Source organism: Apis mellifera, linkage group LG1, assembly GCF_003254395.2.
Source record: "Apis mellifera strain DH4 linkage group LG1, Amel_HAv3.1, whole genome shotgun sequence".
NCBI classification, from domain to species: Eukaryota; Metazoa; Arthropoda; class Insecta; order Hymenoptera; family Apidae; genus Apis; species Apis mellifera.
Genome location: NC_037638.1, coordinates 19,583,198 through 19,599,990, shown reverse-complemented (window position 1 = coordinate 19,599,990; position 16,793 = coordinate 19,583,198). Strand labels below are relative to the sequence as shown.

General features: G+C 24.3%; 4 protein-coding genes across 6 annotated transcripts; 2 read left to right on the top strand and 2 right to left on the bottom strand.

Moving 5' to 3' along the window:
• Positions 1-61: 61 nt before the first annotated feature.
• On the bottom strand, positions 62-2,048 carry LOC102655663 (putative gustatory receptor 28b). Its single transcript, XM_016918080.2, has 4 exons — positions 595-2,048; positions 443-511; positions 283-372; positions 62-200 (listed from the first exon to the last, which is right to left on the bottom strand). The coding sequence occupies exons 1-4, from the start codon at positions 1,630-1,632 to the stop codon at positions 99-101; spliced, it is 1,299 nt and encodes a 432-aa protein (XP_016773569.1). The 5' UTR covers positions 1,633-2,048; the 3' UTR covers positions 62-98.
• A 221-nt stretch (positions 2,049-2,269) lies between these two features.
• Positions 2,270-7,297, bottom strand: LOC552332 (PC4 and SFRS1-interacting protein). The gene is made up of 12 exons (XM_624708.6): positions 7,001-7,297; positions 6,521-6,591; positions 6,183-6,340; positions 5,912-6,054; positions 5,428-5,629; positions 5,254-5,343; positions 4,824-5,172; positions 4,591-4,765; positions 4,458-4,511; positions 4,305-4,370; positions 4,018-4,150; positions 2,270-3,756 (listed from the first exon to the last, which is right to left on the bottom strand). Exons 1-12 carry the CDS (start codon positions 7,079-7,081, stop codon positions 3,629-3,631), a joined length of 1,650 nt encoding a protein of 549 aa, XP_624711.1. The 5' UTR covers positions 7,082-7,297; the 3' UTR covers positions 2,270-3,628.
• Positions 7,298-7,717: 420 nt separating this feature from the next.
• LOC413895 (bone morphogenetic protein receptor type-2) lies at positions 7,718-12,946 on the top strand. 3 transcript variants are annotated; one of them, XM_006571154.2, is made up of 11 exons: positions 7,718-7,924; positions 8,500-8,769; positions 8,854-8,956; positions 9,032-9,229; positions 9,315-9,551; positions 9,665-9,820; positions 9,921-10,103; positions 10,183-10,352; positions 10,442-10,838; positions 10,915-11,136; positions 11,211-12,241. In XM_006571154.2, exons 2-11 carry the CDS (start codon positions 8,590-8,592, stop codon positions 12,239-12,241), a joined length of 2,877 nt encoding a protein of 958 aa, XP_006571217.1. In that variant the 5' UTR covers positions 7,718-7,924; positions 8,500-8,589. The 3 variants fall into 3 exon arrangements, with proteins under 3 accessions (XP_006571217.1, XP_397334.3, XP_016773438.1); XM_397334.6 differs by having other exon boundaries at positions 7,720-7,924; positions 8,471-8,769; XM_016917949.2 differs by lacking the exon at positions 7,718-7,924 and having other exon boundaries at positions 8,590-8,769; positions 11,211-12,946.
• A 346-nt stretch (positions 12,947-13,292) lies between these two features.
• LOC411351 (elongation factor G, mitochondrial) lies at positions 13,293-16,752 on the top strand. The gene is made up of 9 exons (XM_006571155.2): positions 13,293-13,495; positions 13,584-13,742; positions 13,833-14,331; positions 14,535-14,796; positions 14,884-15,055; positions 15,123-15,413; positions 15,501-15,704; positions 15,807-16,118; positions 16,195-16,752. Exons 1-9 carry the CDS (start codon positions 13,421-13,423, stop codon positions 16,453-16,455), a joined length of 2,235 nt encoding a protein of 744 aa, XP_006571218.1. The 5' UTR covers positions 13,293-13,420; the 3' UTR covers positions 16,456-16,752.
• The last annotated feature ends 41 nt before the right edge of the window (positions 16,753-16,793 follow it).

Below are 16,793 nucleotides of genomic sequence, written 5' to 3'. Positions count from 1 at the left end.
ACATAAATTATGTATCCTATATATCCTCTCTTCTTCCCTTGTCTCCAAGTATCAAAGATCGAAAATCCAATTTGTATGATAATTGTGTTTTTTTACGATTATCTGCATTGCGTGCAATTGCAGAATTTATCATTTTCATTTGAAATTTCCATTTGAAATTGAAACAAAATCACCATATACGTAGTTACTGTATTAATCATCTAACAATAATAAAAAATATCAAATAATGTATATTCGCCGCATTCAAACAAAACTTATAATAATTGGCCAATTTTCGCTCACCGATTGAAAAAGAGTATTATCTAATGTGAAGTATCCATTCGCTGTAAACTTCACTTTTTGATGCAACAATTGAAGTGAAAATTGTTCGAGCTAGAAGATGTACGTAATATATAAAACAACGAAATCGTTAAGACGATCGAATTTGTAAATATCATTTTACCTCTATTTTCGTTTCTCGATCGATCGTACAATTTAACAAAACATGTATAATACATCCAGTTTTTTCGATCTGCAAAAAAATGCATTAAATTAAGTTTTTAGAATAATTATTTTCAAAAGAAAAAGAAAAAAAAAAAATTTTAATCTCCCTACCTCATTTATCACGTTGGTTACCTTCGAAGTTAGCAAAGCAAGAAGAGACAATGGTAACATTATCCAAATTATGGCATTTGTAATAAGTAAAAAATTCAATTTATCGTTAACAAAATGTAAAAAAAGATAATAAAAGTTGTATAATATTACCAAAAAAATAAAAGAGAGTGCTGTGAGAATAGAAAAAGAATAAAAGTCTGAAACTTCTCTGGAAATATCGCAAAGATGATCGTAAATGTCTCGAATTTGAATAAAAAGTTGAATTTTTGAATAACTCATAAACACACATCGAGTCTGATTCAAAATTTTAAAATTTATATCATCGTATCTAGTTCGACAAAAGCTTTGTATAATGCAATTTAATTTTACAAAAATTGCATATATTAAATTAAGCACGAAAAAATATTGAATGAAAAGCAAACCTACGAAGATCAAAGGTATAATACTTGCCATTAGTACTAGTGGATTAGGATTGAAATTTTTGATTTCAGTAATCAAAAGAATGATGAGTAAGATTAACATGAATAAGCAGATGAAAAATAAAACATTAAAAATGTGTTTTCGATTTAGTGGTTGTTGCAAGTGACGCAACACATTTTCAATATTAATTAAGTAATTTCCAATTCTTATGATAACCGATTCAAATATGCAATAAAATAATAAAGTTGAAGTCATAACAAAACAGCCTAATATTATTAGGAAAATTTCTATGGTAATTGTTACAATTGTTTTGTGAACATAATCTGCATACATTGTAATTGGTATCGAGTAGAAACTCAATGCGATTATTAGACAGCTGCCAAACAAGTTGTAAAGTATTCCCAGTTTAGAACTGATAAAAAACATGGTATTTTCCGAGTTCTTCTTGTTTAAATTTGCTCGATTATTTAAAGAAAACGTAGCAAGACCGGCAAATTTGAAGAAAAAAAAGAATAGCAAAGTCAATCGATCCATATTTCGAGACCAATATGATTTATCTACCATTTTTTTATGTCCGAAAAAAATTATATATGAACTAATAAAAATATATATTCTCATTTATATTTAAATATAAAAGAAATTTATATGGACAATGCACTTTGTCTTCTTCTCATTCGTATGTGTAACTATCAAATATCACTTTTTTTTAATTTCGTAATTTTTATTTCTTGATATTTTCATTTTCTTAAAATATAGTTGTTGCATTTCTAATAATAAATAACACACAAATGCAACAACTCCATGATTTACGGTTTATTTTATAGTAGCCTGTTTGAAAAACAACATTAAATATTAAATTATATTAAAAGTATATGCAATTACTTTGCATGCAACAAAATTTATATGATATTTATTATTAATATCATAAGCGATCGATTCTAATTAGATAAAATCATAGATAAGAAAAAAATTATAATAGATATAAAATACAAAGAAACTTATAAAGCTTTAAAAAAACCATCAAAATCTACAGAAAGTTTTTTATTCAAAATATTTGTTTTTTAACATTTTGAAAGAAACATTTATCTTTTCAGCAATCATAATATTTATATAATATATAACATATCAGTTATTATCAGTGTAGTATTCTCTAAAGGATACGCAATAAATTTTAACATAATTATTAAAAAAATAATTAATCAACTAAAAATAGCATAAAACTCTAAACGGAAAATATTTAATTATTACCTTTTTCGTTTTCAATGCACTTCAAAGGCATTTCTTCGAATTAACATTAAAAAAATGTAAAAAAAAAAAAAAAAAAAAAAAACTTAAATGTAAATAATGTAAGTAAATAAGTGTAACAATGATTTTTTGATTATTCGACGAAAAAAATACATTAATTTGTTTTTATTAACAATATTACTTTTACAGTATCTTTTTTTCGACAAATGTTTACAAAAGTACATTTATATTAAGATAAATACCGTACTTAATTTAAATAAAATCAACCGATAAATGTGTGCGAGGTTAAACAATTATTGTGCTATTAGGAAAAGTACTGGATGCAAATAAATGTTTATTTATAACTTTTTTGTTTTTTGACCGTATAAAAGACATAATATAATTTACATTACAATTGTAATTTTATAACAATAAGCTATACGAGTTCAAAAATTTCTGTCCTAAAAAATTTTATTTAGGATAAATATTTATTCGCTTCAAATTACATATAAGTTATTATAAAGTCTTTTATGTGTATTTTTTTAAATGTTTAGAAATTATCATTTTTCTAATTTGTACAATCCAGTAACAATAGCAGCTTTATGAACACGTTTGAATTTTAAAAAGAAAAATCTTTATCTGAGATTCAAAAATATTTTATACAAGTAATAAACCATATATTTTTATTTTTTTGAACGATTTATTTATTTATTTGAACGATATTCAATTATGCCTTTAAAGTGCTATGAAAACACTTGATTGAAAATGCAAAACGTTAATTTCAATAACTTATTGAAAATTTGCATTGAAATCAACCAATTTATGATTATTATCGACCTCTACAGTATGTCATGTTCCTAACTTTTACATATAGAGGAGTATTGCAATTTTTTCTTATATGTACATTGGTATTTGATGTTACTTAAGTAGATAAATTTAGTATGGTGTTAAACAACAAAGACATCTATATATTTTTCAGAAATATTTTTTTCTTTTTTTGGTATTGCCTTAATGACGCAAAAAAAAAAATTGTAATTATTAAAGAAACATGTTATTGAATAGAGTAAATAATTAATGACATCTACTCTAAATCTTAGGTGCTATATAATTAAACAATCTTCTTAACATTTTTAACAGAGTACAGAGTACAAACTGTTCATTCATATAATAATGGGTTTCCTAGTTACAGATATTACAAGAAAGATGAGTTATGATAATTTACTAGAGAACCCATAAAATAAAATGTAGTGTCAAAATTGATCCAAAAGTGATATTCAAGTGCAAAAAAAGTGAATTTTTTTTTCAACTTTAAGACACTCATGTAATGTACTATATTAGTACAAAAAAGTAAGTATGATTTTCACATTATCAGATACAAAAAGTCACTATGTTACTTGGCCTCTGACTCTTTTGGAGTTTCACTTCTTGTAGGCACTTCCAATTTAACTACCGCAGGTGCATCTGTATCTAGTCGACTACCGCTTTCATCTGCAGGCAAATCTTCTGATATGGTTGCATCTATAAGTATTATTTATTGTATTTTGCATGAAAAAAAAAATATATATATACAAACATACATATATACATACATACATACATATTTACTTAATATATCGTTTATGATATGTTATAAAATAATATATAATATAAAGTAATACTTTTGTATGTTTATGTTAATAAGTTAAACATATTTTTTATAAATCACATATAGGTAAAATTTTTAATTCATTTATAGTAAACTAAATTGATAATCAATGTGTTATAAATTTACATTTTTACCTGGACAAGCAGGATCAGACATTAAAGAGAATACTTTTTCTTCAGGCATATCCTTCGTCAATTCTTTGAAATGAAACACCTGATCCGAAAATGATTGCCAAAACGATTGCCCTTCAGGTATAGTAAACATAGCCTAAAAGAAAATGTATAATATATTTATTTATTTCAGCATGTAATTATATAAAAATAAATTTGATTAGAAAATCTTATATCAAATATATTAAGAATGTATAAATCACATATATATAAATTTAATAAATATAAAGATTAAATTAACTTAATCTTACTTTAAACTTGTTGTATATATGCTCAGATTTTTGTCTAATTTGTTCCGCTTTTTGTTTAAAAATTGCCTATAAATAAAATTTAAGAAGAAATATAAGAGGAGAAAAAAAATATTATATAAAATATTTTATATTTTACGGGGAAAAAAATTATACCTCTTCTTCATCACTTAATTTCCAATCAGCTAAATTACCAATATATCTTCGCAACTGAAAATTGAATTGAATATAATTAGAATAATTATAACGAATCAATTATATAATAAAATGATAATTTATATTCATTTACCCTTTTAACAGTTCCGACAATATGTGGATGTTTCTTCAACATTAAGGGATCAATTGGAAGTGATAACATTTCATCCATTGCTTGCAAACACTTATCCGGATATGCTCGATCTAATCCAAGATTGGATTTAATTTGAGCATCCAACTGTAAAAGTTGCGCTTCAATACGAAGCCATCTGAAATTAATAATTAAAATCTAATATTTTGTCAAATTAATATTATTCTTATTATTACCTTAGTTTATTTGTTTTACGATGAAGTGCACCATCTTTTGCTAACAATCGTTTTTCTTCATCTGGAACATGCACGTTAAAATCGAGATAATCTTTTATTTGTTCTGGTAAAATTTCACCGCTTTCTAATTGTGCTTTCATTTTCATTGCATTTCTAGCAGTGGACCATTCCCATTGCGCTCGAGCCTTTTCACTTTCAAAGGATTTTGGTTTATCCATGTCTAATTTGATTCCTACATATTCACCAGCAAATGTTAATGCTAATAGAACTCGTCCCGGGATATCTGAAGATGTTGCACCAGAAACCACGGTACCTTCCAACATAGGTGTTTCATCTAAATTATTTTTTTCTGTAAAATATATATTTAAATCTTTATAATTTAATTTTAATATAACACATTGTTTTTATTTTATGCTTTTTATATACTAACTTTCCAAAGCTCTTTTTTTATGCATTGTACTAGGTGTTACTTGATCATTAGAATCTTCAATCTTAACTTTAGGACGACCTCTTCCATGTTCTACAATATATTTATAATAATATATACAAAATATTTATAAAAAAAATTTTATCAGTTTAATTAAATAAAGTTGACAATATATACCATTTTTATCTGCAACATCTGTTTCTTCCGAACTTGAAAAGTCAGCAAATCGTTTGGGCTTAATTTTTCTACCGCTACGACTTACAACTTCTTTAGGTGATTCCTCTCCCTGAGAATCCAATGCATCTTGTTTTACTGAATCACTTGTGGATGCAGATAAAGATTTTGCTTTTCCGCGTCTTTTCTTCACTTCAGGTGCATCCTAATTTTAAAAAATTTTTTAATACCTCAAAATATAAATAAGTAAATATTATTTTTTAAATATAAATTATATATGTAAGTGTAAGGAATAATCGCACAAACTATTTAATCTTGATAAATATTTGTCGGCAATTCCTAAATTATTATTGGAGTGCTCAATACAATAATTGTTTCTTTACAAAATATTGCATAAATGAGAAAATACTCCTAATAAAATGTATACATATACATGTTATGTATGTTTACATTTAACAATAAATCTAATTAATTAAATGTATATTACAGCAGTAGAGAAGGTTCTCCTTTTCATAGATTTCTTTTTTTCTTCTTCATCAATAACAAGAGATCCTGTATCCATGTCACTATCTGCAGCACTAACTGTTGGTAAATTATCGCCTTCTTTTCTTGTTTCTTCAATTCCAGCTTCTTTAATTAAATTAAATTATGAATTTATATATAGCATTTTATATATATCAAATTTTTATATATTTATTACATTATATATATTATATTATATATATATTATATTATTACATAATACATTATATATTTACCTTTAAGATCAGCAAGATTTGATGCTTTATTTCTGTCATTTTTAAGCTCTTGTTCTAGCTGTACTAATCCTTCATGAAAAAATTTCCTTCGAAGTGGTTTGCCAAATTTTGCTTTATTTTCAATATAAGTATATAATTCTTCCACTTTACACACAGCACTAAAGTAAATATTTAAAAATTAATTTATTCTTTTATTTTATATATATTGTTTTTATAACTTTTAATATTATTTTAAAAAATTTTATATAAAAATTATTATAAATATTTTATATTATTTCACAATTTATATATAAAAGTAAAATAATTAAAATTACATAGTATAATAAAAAAAAACTCACGTTTCTCCTGTGCCATAAAAATAAACACTATATTTTGAATTTTTTGAATTAGGATCAATAACTTTCTCAACCTAAAAAAAAGAGAAATTACTTATGTTATAAAGTATATTCATTTATGGATAGTTAAATTTAATTAAATTTTTTCTTTATTTAAAATTATAAAAAATATTTTAAATTTTTAAATTTTATAATTTAGTTTTTGTAACTTATAATTTAAAAAAATTTTATAATTTACTTTTTCTTCATTATAATATATATGTATATGTATATAAATTATCATATATTTTTGCGTATAAACATGATTTTAAAATAATATATTAATATCAATATCGTGTCTTAAAATACCGCAATATAAAAAAAAAATTAATAATATTAAAATTAAAAATGTTATTATCATTAATATTTTTAATATAAATATTCATTATTATTAATTTCATCAAAAATATAAAGAATAATTATAAAATCTATAACAGAACTTACTTTTGCTGGCCACGGTGGATAACCTCGAACTTTTGCGAAAACCTTGTCACCCGCAAAAAATTTCTTATGAAGCTTCACCATGTTGACGACAAACTTTTACAAGTTCAGAAATAAACAGCAAACGCTATTTCTATTCCTATTATACACGACGTACAACGAGACTCATTAATTTTTAAGAAACGTTGAACAAAACATCCCGAAAGCCACCATTTGCACGATATAATATCAAAAACACGCAGAATAAGACGCTGCGCGCCAATTCATGAGTCTTCAGTTACGAATATTCTCATATGAATCTGTATAATATAGATTGAAAACTCTTAAAGTAAAACTGAATCTCTTATTGGGTACTTTCGACTATATCGATACCATATCAGCTAATCATTATTTCTATTTCAAAGATTTTAATTAAATTTTAAACTTATATTTAACATATAAAAAAATTTACTTTACTGACAAGAAAATTATAGAAAATTATTTTCTTTATTCTTTCATATTAAATGTTTCAACAACAATATATTGATTATTAAATATCATAATGAAGATTATTTCTTATATTTCTTATATCAATTAAAACAAAATAAAAATAAAAAAATTTAATAAATCAATATGTATTTATATATATATATTTTATGTAACAATATCAATAACAACTTAATATTGTCTTTTACAATGATACAAATCTGACGTTTTATGTTGTCTTTGCGAACACGTGAATGAATTACAATTTAATGGATACGGGTTGTATGTCAAATGTGTTAATGTTGATTCAATATTTATTGTAAAAAAAAAAAAAAAAAAAAAAAAAAAAAAGAAAAAAACATTTCATATTATTTAGCAAATATGTGCAATGTTTTTATTGATATTCGATATATTTTTTCAAAATTTTCAATTAAAAAATTTGAAAACTCTCTTCCTTAAAATGTAAGTACACTTCTTTTAATTTGCTTGTAATGCATCCTGTGAAACTTTTTTCTTTTTCATTTCATTTTGTAATTCTTTATTTTTTTTACAGCATGTATTATGATTCTTTTTATATACATCTACATGTGCAGCATATTCAATTCCATGAAAATTTCAATCTTTCTCATATAATTATATAAAACTAATTTTTTGCGATTACTTTTTTTTTTTTTTTATTGTACTCTTATCGCTGCAATAATTTTTACTACGAAAATTCCATGAAATTTGTAATTCATATTATTTACTAATATTTGCACTACTAATAAAATTTCTTTTTCCTCTGCAGAATAAAAATTTTATAATATATTAATATTTTGTATTGCATCTATTTTCTTTTACTTATTAGTATTTATATCAATTTCTTAATATCTAAAAAATCTTTTAATAAATTAATTTTTTATTTTTGTTAAAAAAAAAAAATATGTTTTTATCTTTTACTTTAAAATCTCATGATTATAGTAATCTTATTATTATAATAAATATATTTGAATCATATATAATAAACAGATGAATATATTATATTGTGCACATGGCAGCAATATATGATGTTATAATCAAAGATGCCAGTTCTTGAGAAGCAACGCTTCCTTTGAAGTGTTCAAGTTCAAGAGGCCTGCTGAGGCACAATGAAAGCCATTGTATCAATTACATTCATCGTACTACTATATGGGATAAACTCAGTACCCATCAGTGCCATTAGAATATGTGCCAGCAGGAAAAAGAATAATGAAAATTTTCCATTAAAACAAAATACACCTAGTGTACCTGAAGATTTTCTCAATGACAGTAATATAATTCATACTGCAGTAAGTTTAATATTATATGTTTTTACAGTTAAATTGGTTCTTAGATATATTTAAATATAATAAAATAATTTAATTTTTTTATAGAAAAATGATAATATTAAATTTGAAACATGTACTAATTTTTGTCATGCATTATGGCAAGAGGAAAAGACTGCAAATGGGACTAAAATTATCATTTTATCTCAAGGTATATATAATAATTCATTCAATAATAATATGATATTATATTTTTATTATATTTTTATTATATATAATAATTTAGGTTGTTGGAAACAGTCTGGTGAACAAAAATGTGAAACAACAGAATGCATTGCCCTTCAAAGCTCCACTAAAGCATTAAATAATACAAAATTTTGTTGCTGCCATGGAGATTATTGTAATCTTAATATCAATAGTACTAATACTTTATATTCTGAGAATAATGCACATACTTCTATTTCTGCAGAAAATAATCAGCCTAGTAAGGATTCATAACATAAAATATAATATTCTATATTAATTTATAAGTTTTCATTGTGCATAATATTTTTTATGAAATCTTATAGCAACTCAGTATTTGGAGCAATCAGATTCTGGGAGATGGATTGTTATCATAACAAGTGTTTTATTATGCATATTATTAGTAATATGTATTATAGCTTTAATGATATATCGTATATATCATAATAATATGTTAGCAAGATTAGGAAAACCACTTTCCTATACAGATCAATTTATGGATAGTACAGCATTAAGAACTGGTACTTATACAGTAGATCATTTGAAACTTACAACAATTGTAGGTATGTTCTTTATTAATTATAATTATATAAAAATAGATTATTAATCTATAATAAAATAGATGTTTTTAAACATTTGTTTTATTAACATTAACAATACATTTATATAATTTCAGGTCAAGGTCGCTATGGTTCTGTATGGCAAGGCAGCATGGGAGATCAAGATGTTGCTGTAAAAATATTTCCTTCTCATTATCGTAATTATTTCCAAAATGAACGAGATACTTATTGTCTTCCCTTTATGGAACACTCATCTCTTTTAAGTTACTATGGTTAATATTTTTTTTATTTTCAAATAGTATTTTATCATTTATTAAAATAATGTTAAAATAATAATAATAATAATAATAAATATTTATAATCCTTATTTAGGTGTGGATGAAAGAGTTAGTATGGAAGGTAGTGTTGAATATCTTTTGGTACTTAGTTTTGCGCCAGGTGGTACTTTAACAGATTTTTTAAGAACACATATGATTGATTGGATCACATTTTGTAAAATGGGTCTTTCTATGGTGAAAGGTCTTGCTTATTTACATACTGATATACATAAAGGTGGTAAGTAAAAGATACAAAAAATATTTTAGGATAAATTGAAAAACATTATTAATAATATTCTTAAAAAATTAATTTGCAGATAAATTTAAGCCATGTATTGCACACAGAGACATCAATTCAAGAAATATATTAATCAAAGCTGATGGTACTTGCTGTATATGCGATTTAGGATTAGCAGTTCAAATTTCTGGATCTAAATACTATTCAAATGGAGAAGCACAGCATGCCGAAATAAAATCAATCAATGATGTAATAACTTGATGATAATAACTTTAATATAAAAAAATGTATAACATTTAAAATAATTTATAATTATGTATTTTTCATATTTAAATTAGGTCGGTACTTTGAGATATATGGCGCCAGAAATATTGGAAGGTGCTGTAAATTTACGAGATTGCGAAAGTTCTTTGAAACAAATAGATGTGTATGCAATGGGTTTAGTAATATGGGAATTAGTTTCAAGATGTTCGGATATTTACGTATTAGGATCCGAAGTACCTCCCTATAGACAACCATATGAGAAAGAAATTGGTCTTCATCCAACATTTGAACAAATGCAAGTTTTAGTTTCTCGTAATAAAGCAAGACCTCTATTAGAAGGTAATTTAGTGGATAGGCCAGGAGTACGTTTGATTAAAGAAACAATGGAAGATTGTTGGGATGCAGATGCAGAAGCTCGATTAACTGCTTTATGTATAGAAGAACGCCTCTCAGAATTACAATCTCATCGAGGTAATCTTTATTACATTATCATTATATAATGTATACATATATATGTTAAAAGAAAAAATAATTCATAAATTTTTAGTAACAATACATTTTACTGATGGAAGTCCAATGGTAAACTCCCATTGTACTCTAGTGCCTTCAACCACAAATAGTCTTTATAGTGAATCTTCACATCATGACAATATCCATGTCACTCAATTTATATCACAGGCAGCACAAGATAATTCGAGTAACGAAGGCGGCGTTGTTGAAAATCTGGTAACATTATCACCTTCTGAAAGCATTATACATGAACATAGCTGTAAGTATTTTATTAAGATTATATAATAGATTTTAAAATTTATTATTATAATATAATTTTTTATTATATTTTAGTTAAAAATTCAAATGAAATAGCAATATATAATCATACTCAAACACTTCAACCTTATCAAGGACGAAATCCTTGTATGGAAAGAAATTTAATGTTACAGTCAGATTCACTTGAAGATTTGGAATGTAATGGTAATGTACTTGTTGATAAATCTATGAAACATACATGTAATGATCAATATAGAATTGTATCAGAAGCACAAGGACTTGTTTCTCATGATTATTTAAGTCAACACACAACGCAATTATCTCAGTTGAGACCAGTTACACCTATACCATACGTTCAAAATGTTATTTCGGATGACGGTACATCATCGTATGGTAAAAGAAAGCAAACAAATGTACATGAGATTTGTTCGCAAGATAGTCCTCGAAAAAAATTATTCGGATGGTCAAATTTTAAAAAATTACTTGTTAATAAGAAAATGTATCCATATAATAAATATCAAATAGATCGAGAGGATTCTAAATCCAATTTATTGTCAAAACAGAATGTACAGATCAAAACTGTAGAAACCAATGTAACGATATCTCCGACGGGAAAATATGTGAATGGTATTATTACTAAAACACCTGCTTTTACTTCTACGTTAGATAAGAATGATAAAAATGCTATACAAATTGGTAAACAAAAATTTGATAATGATAATAATACAAATACTCGACCATCTACCTTACCCCTTGTAAATTTAAGAAATAAAAAAAGTGAAAATATTAATAGACAAGAAAGCATCGATAAATTCAACGAAGTTTTTAATGTAGGATCTAATGTAAATGTATTAAAAGATCCACATATGAGAATAAAAACACCGGGAGATTTACCACCTTCAGTAAGGAAAATTCGTGGTCGTGGACAATCAACCGCTAGATTTTCTCTTTATGACGATCGTATGATGTGCAATATTTTAAGCGAAGAAAATGATCGAAATGACAAAGCTATTTGGAATTCGGTACCGTTTGGTATGGATCTTGGTGATAGCGATGATAAACATTCACCGACTAAATTTAATACCAAAAATGTTACTTGCTTTTAATTGAATAGAGTACTAACGTATTTGTAAATGTTTTTAAAAATCAACATAAATTAAGCTGTATTATACTTTCAGCTTGAATATATGTATGTACAGAGAAAATATACGTAACGATAAATAGGATTTTATACTCTTAAATGTATTTAGGAAATGCATTTTGAAAATTTAAATATTAAAGAAAATAAAAAAAAATTAAAAAATAAAAAATAAAAAAAAGAAAGAAAAAGTACTAAAATAACGTTAAGATATTAAAGGGAATATTCAATTAATTACTTGATTCTTATAAGTATATTTTATGCTTGAAGGATCTTTTTTCCTTCACAATAAATATCTATTCATAAATCTTATATCAATGTTAATATTAATGTTTCATAGGTTCAAATTAGAGATAAGAAATTCACTAGGAATGTATTTTGATACACATAGTGAATATATATTATAATTCTCATTGTCAGCACATAATTATTTTATGTATTTATAATTCTTATGAATTATGCATATGAATTATTCCAAGAAAATTTATGTTAATTGTTTATGGAAATATGCGATAAATAAAAATATTAAAGTTTATTGACATATTTCTGAGCATTAGAAAAAAAAATTATAAATTTATCCTTTCTAATATATAATTTTTTTTTTCTCCAGATACCTTGTATGTTCTACAAAAAAATGTACATCACAAAATATAATTATTATTAAGAACAATATTAAAAATAATGTAAAACTGAATTTTAAATTTGAATGAAAATTATAATTATCTAAGCACAAAATTCATACTTTCTGTAAGCTCAATGTAAATATTTGTAGTATATAAACATTTTAATATATATATATTAAATAAGCTTGTTATATTTTATTTTAATAAAATTACAATCGTACGTTATAATATTTATGTTGCAGTATTATGTTAAGATAAATCATATTATAATAATAATGTGAACAAATAATGAAATAAATAATAACACGAAAAATAATAAAATTTCTAAAATTTTTTATTTATTGAATGTTAAAATATGCATAATAAATATTTTTTATTATTATTAATATTCATAAAATATATACTTTCATAATTGTTGTTGATGCATCTGATTATGCTCAATTGCCAAGAATTTTCGATATCTATTATTCTTCATTAAATTATTTTTTTAAGTATTAAAATATATTATAAAATATTTAACTATTATGTCTATAATAACAGTTTTAAGACATGATATCAATTTAAAATCATTTATAACTTGTTACTCTTATTTTTCAAAAGTAAGTATTCTAACCTGCAAAATTTAAATTGTTTAACAATTATTTAAGGTTATTTATATAATTAATTATATCATTGAATATTTAATAGAACAATTTACAATCTTTATCATCATTTGCAAAATATGCAGAACATAAATCATTGGAAAAAATTCGAAATATTGGTATATCGGCACATATTGATTCTGGAAAAACCACCTTAACAGAACGAATATTATTTTATACTGGAAGAATAACTAAAATGCATGAGGTAAAAGAAAAATAATTTGTATTATATCATTTAATATACTAGAATATAAATTTTTTTTTAAATTTAATTATAATAAAATATTTATAATAGGTGAGAGGTAAAGATAATGTTGGAGCAACAATGGATAGTATGGAATTAGAAAAACAAAGAGGCATTACAATTCAATCTGCTGCAACTTATACTCTATGGAAAGATCATAATATTAATATTATTGATACTCCTGGTCATGTTGATTTTACTGTAGAAGTAGAACGATCTTTACGTGTTTTAGATGGAGCTGTACTTGTATTATGTGCAGTAGGTGGTGTACAGTCACAAACAATAACTGTAGATCGACAAATGAAAAGATATAATATACCTCGCTTAGCATTTATTAATAAATTGGACAGATTAGGTGCTAATCATAAAAGAATCTTAGAACAGTTAAGAGGAAAATTAAATCTTAATGCTGCATTTTTACAATTACCTATTGGTTTAGAAAGTAAAAATAAAGGAATAATAGATTTAATTAATCAAAAAGCTTTATACTTTGAAGGAAATTTTGGTGAAATTGTAAGAGAAGATGAAATTCCATCAGACATGAGAACAGGTATATAATATATATTTCATCTAGAGATATAGTATAAATTATCATAAATTATTCAATTAAATTCACAAAATTTCATATCTTGCTAAATCTCTGGATGAATTATAAATGTAAAATATTTAATTTATCAATATTTTAGAAAATACAAAAAATACCATATATTTTAAGTAAATTAAACTAATATTTAATTAATATTTTATATATAGAAACACAAGAAAAAAGACAAGAGTTAATTGAACATTTGAGCAATGTTGATGAACATCTTGGAGAAATGTATTTAAATGAAATACAAATTCTTGAAAAAGATATAGTAGATGCTATCAGGAGATGTTGTATAAAAAGAACTTTTGTACCAATTCTAGTTGGAAGTGCTTTAAAAAATAAAGGTGTTCAACCATTATTAGATGCAGTTATAAACTATCTACCAAATCCTGGAGAAGTTGAAAATTATGCATTTCAAGAGGATAAGTAAGTTTTTTATCATGATTTATTTGTTGCTTTTGAATTATTACTTTTTTGAATAATTAATGAATAATAATGAATTGTTATTTACAGAAATGAAAGTGTTAAAATTCTGTTGAATTCTGAAAGAAGTAACAAACATCCTTTTATTGGATTAGCATTTAAATTAGAAGCTGGAAAATTTGGTCAGTTAACTTATTTTCGTTGTTATCAAGGAATGATAAGCAAAGGAAATACTTTAATTAATACAAGAACAAATAAAAAAGTTCGTATATGATTATTTAATATAACTTTTATATTAAGAATAAAATTTTCATATAATATTTTTTTAGGTTCGAATACAAAGACTAGTAAGACTTCACTCAAATCAAATGGAAGATGTGTCTGAAGTTTATGCCGGAGATATTTTTGCTTTGTTTGGAATAGATTGTGCATCGGGTGATACATTTGTCAATAATTCTAATCTAAAATTATCAATGGAATCTATTTATATACCTGAGCCTGTAGTATCGATGTCTCTTCAATTAAAAAATTCAAAAGATCGGGATAATTTTTCAAAAGGTATCGCACGATTTACCAAAGAAGATCCTACTTTAAAATATCATTATGATGCAGATAATAAGGTAAAATATGAAAAATTATGTTGTATATGTATTAATATATTGAATATATACATGAATTTGAGAAAACTATAATAAAATACTATTTAGGAATCTTTAATTTCTGGAATGGGAGAGTTACATTTAGAAATATATGCTCAAAGACTTGAACGTGAATATGGTTGTCCTATTATACTTGGAAAACCAAAAGTTTCGTTTCGCGAAACATTACGTGAACCTATCGAATTTGATTATCTTCATAAAAAGCAATCAGGAGGAGCTGGGCAATATGCACGTGTAATTGGAATATTAGAAGTAATAATTTGATTTATTTGAATAACTGATTTATTTGAATAATTATATTTGTTATATCTGTATTGTATATTTATTATTTACATTGCAATAATATTTTTATAGCCATTACCAACAGAAAAAAATACTGAACTTATATTTCTTGATAAAACAATAGGAACAAATGTTCCAAAACAATTTGTTCCTGGTGTAGAAAGAGGATTTAGAACTATGTGCGAAAAAGGATATCTCTCTGGTCATAAAGTAGCAGGTGTTAAATTTACATTATTTGATGGTATGCATCATATCGTGGATTCTTCAGAATTTGCATTTTTTCTCGCTGCAGAAGGTGCAATGAAAGAATCATTTTTAAATGGATCATGGCAAATTTTAGAACCAATTATGTCAGTGGAAATAACCACTCCTATAGAATTTCAAGTAAGTAAGAATATATATTTTTCTATTATCTGACAATAAATTATATTTTATATTAATTTATATTATTATATTAAAGGGTATAGTTGTTGCTCAAATCACTAGACGAAATGGTATCATAACTAATACAGATAACAATGAAGGATGGTGTACATTAAAATCAGAAGTTCCATTAAACGAAATGTTTGGATATATTGGCGAATTGCGATCTACTACTCAAGGGAAAGGAGAATTTACTATGGAATATGCAAGATATACACCTTGTTTACCAGAAGTAGAAGAACGATTAATAAGAGAATATCAAGAAACGAATAATTTATTTTCGCAACAAAAAAATTAGTGAATTCAATGAAAATTAGCGAATAATTTAATACATTTATACATATATAATATAATTTATACATATATATATATAATTTAATACATTTAGAAATTATTTTAATTATTTCTATATATGTATGAATGATATATATTAAATGTATAATGAAATGAATGAATATAAAATGTGAATGTAAATTTAAATATATATGAAAAAATGTATGATATGATTCGACCTAATGAATGTAAGTAATTATGATAATGAAAATGACAATGTGTAAAATTGTTTTAAAAATAACAACAATGAAGTTTATATCAATAATTTTCTAAATAATTTTTTTTTTTTATAGAAACAACAGA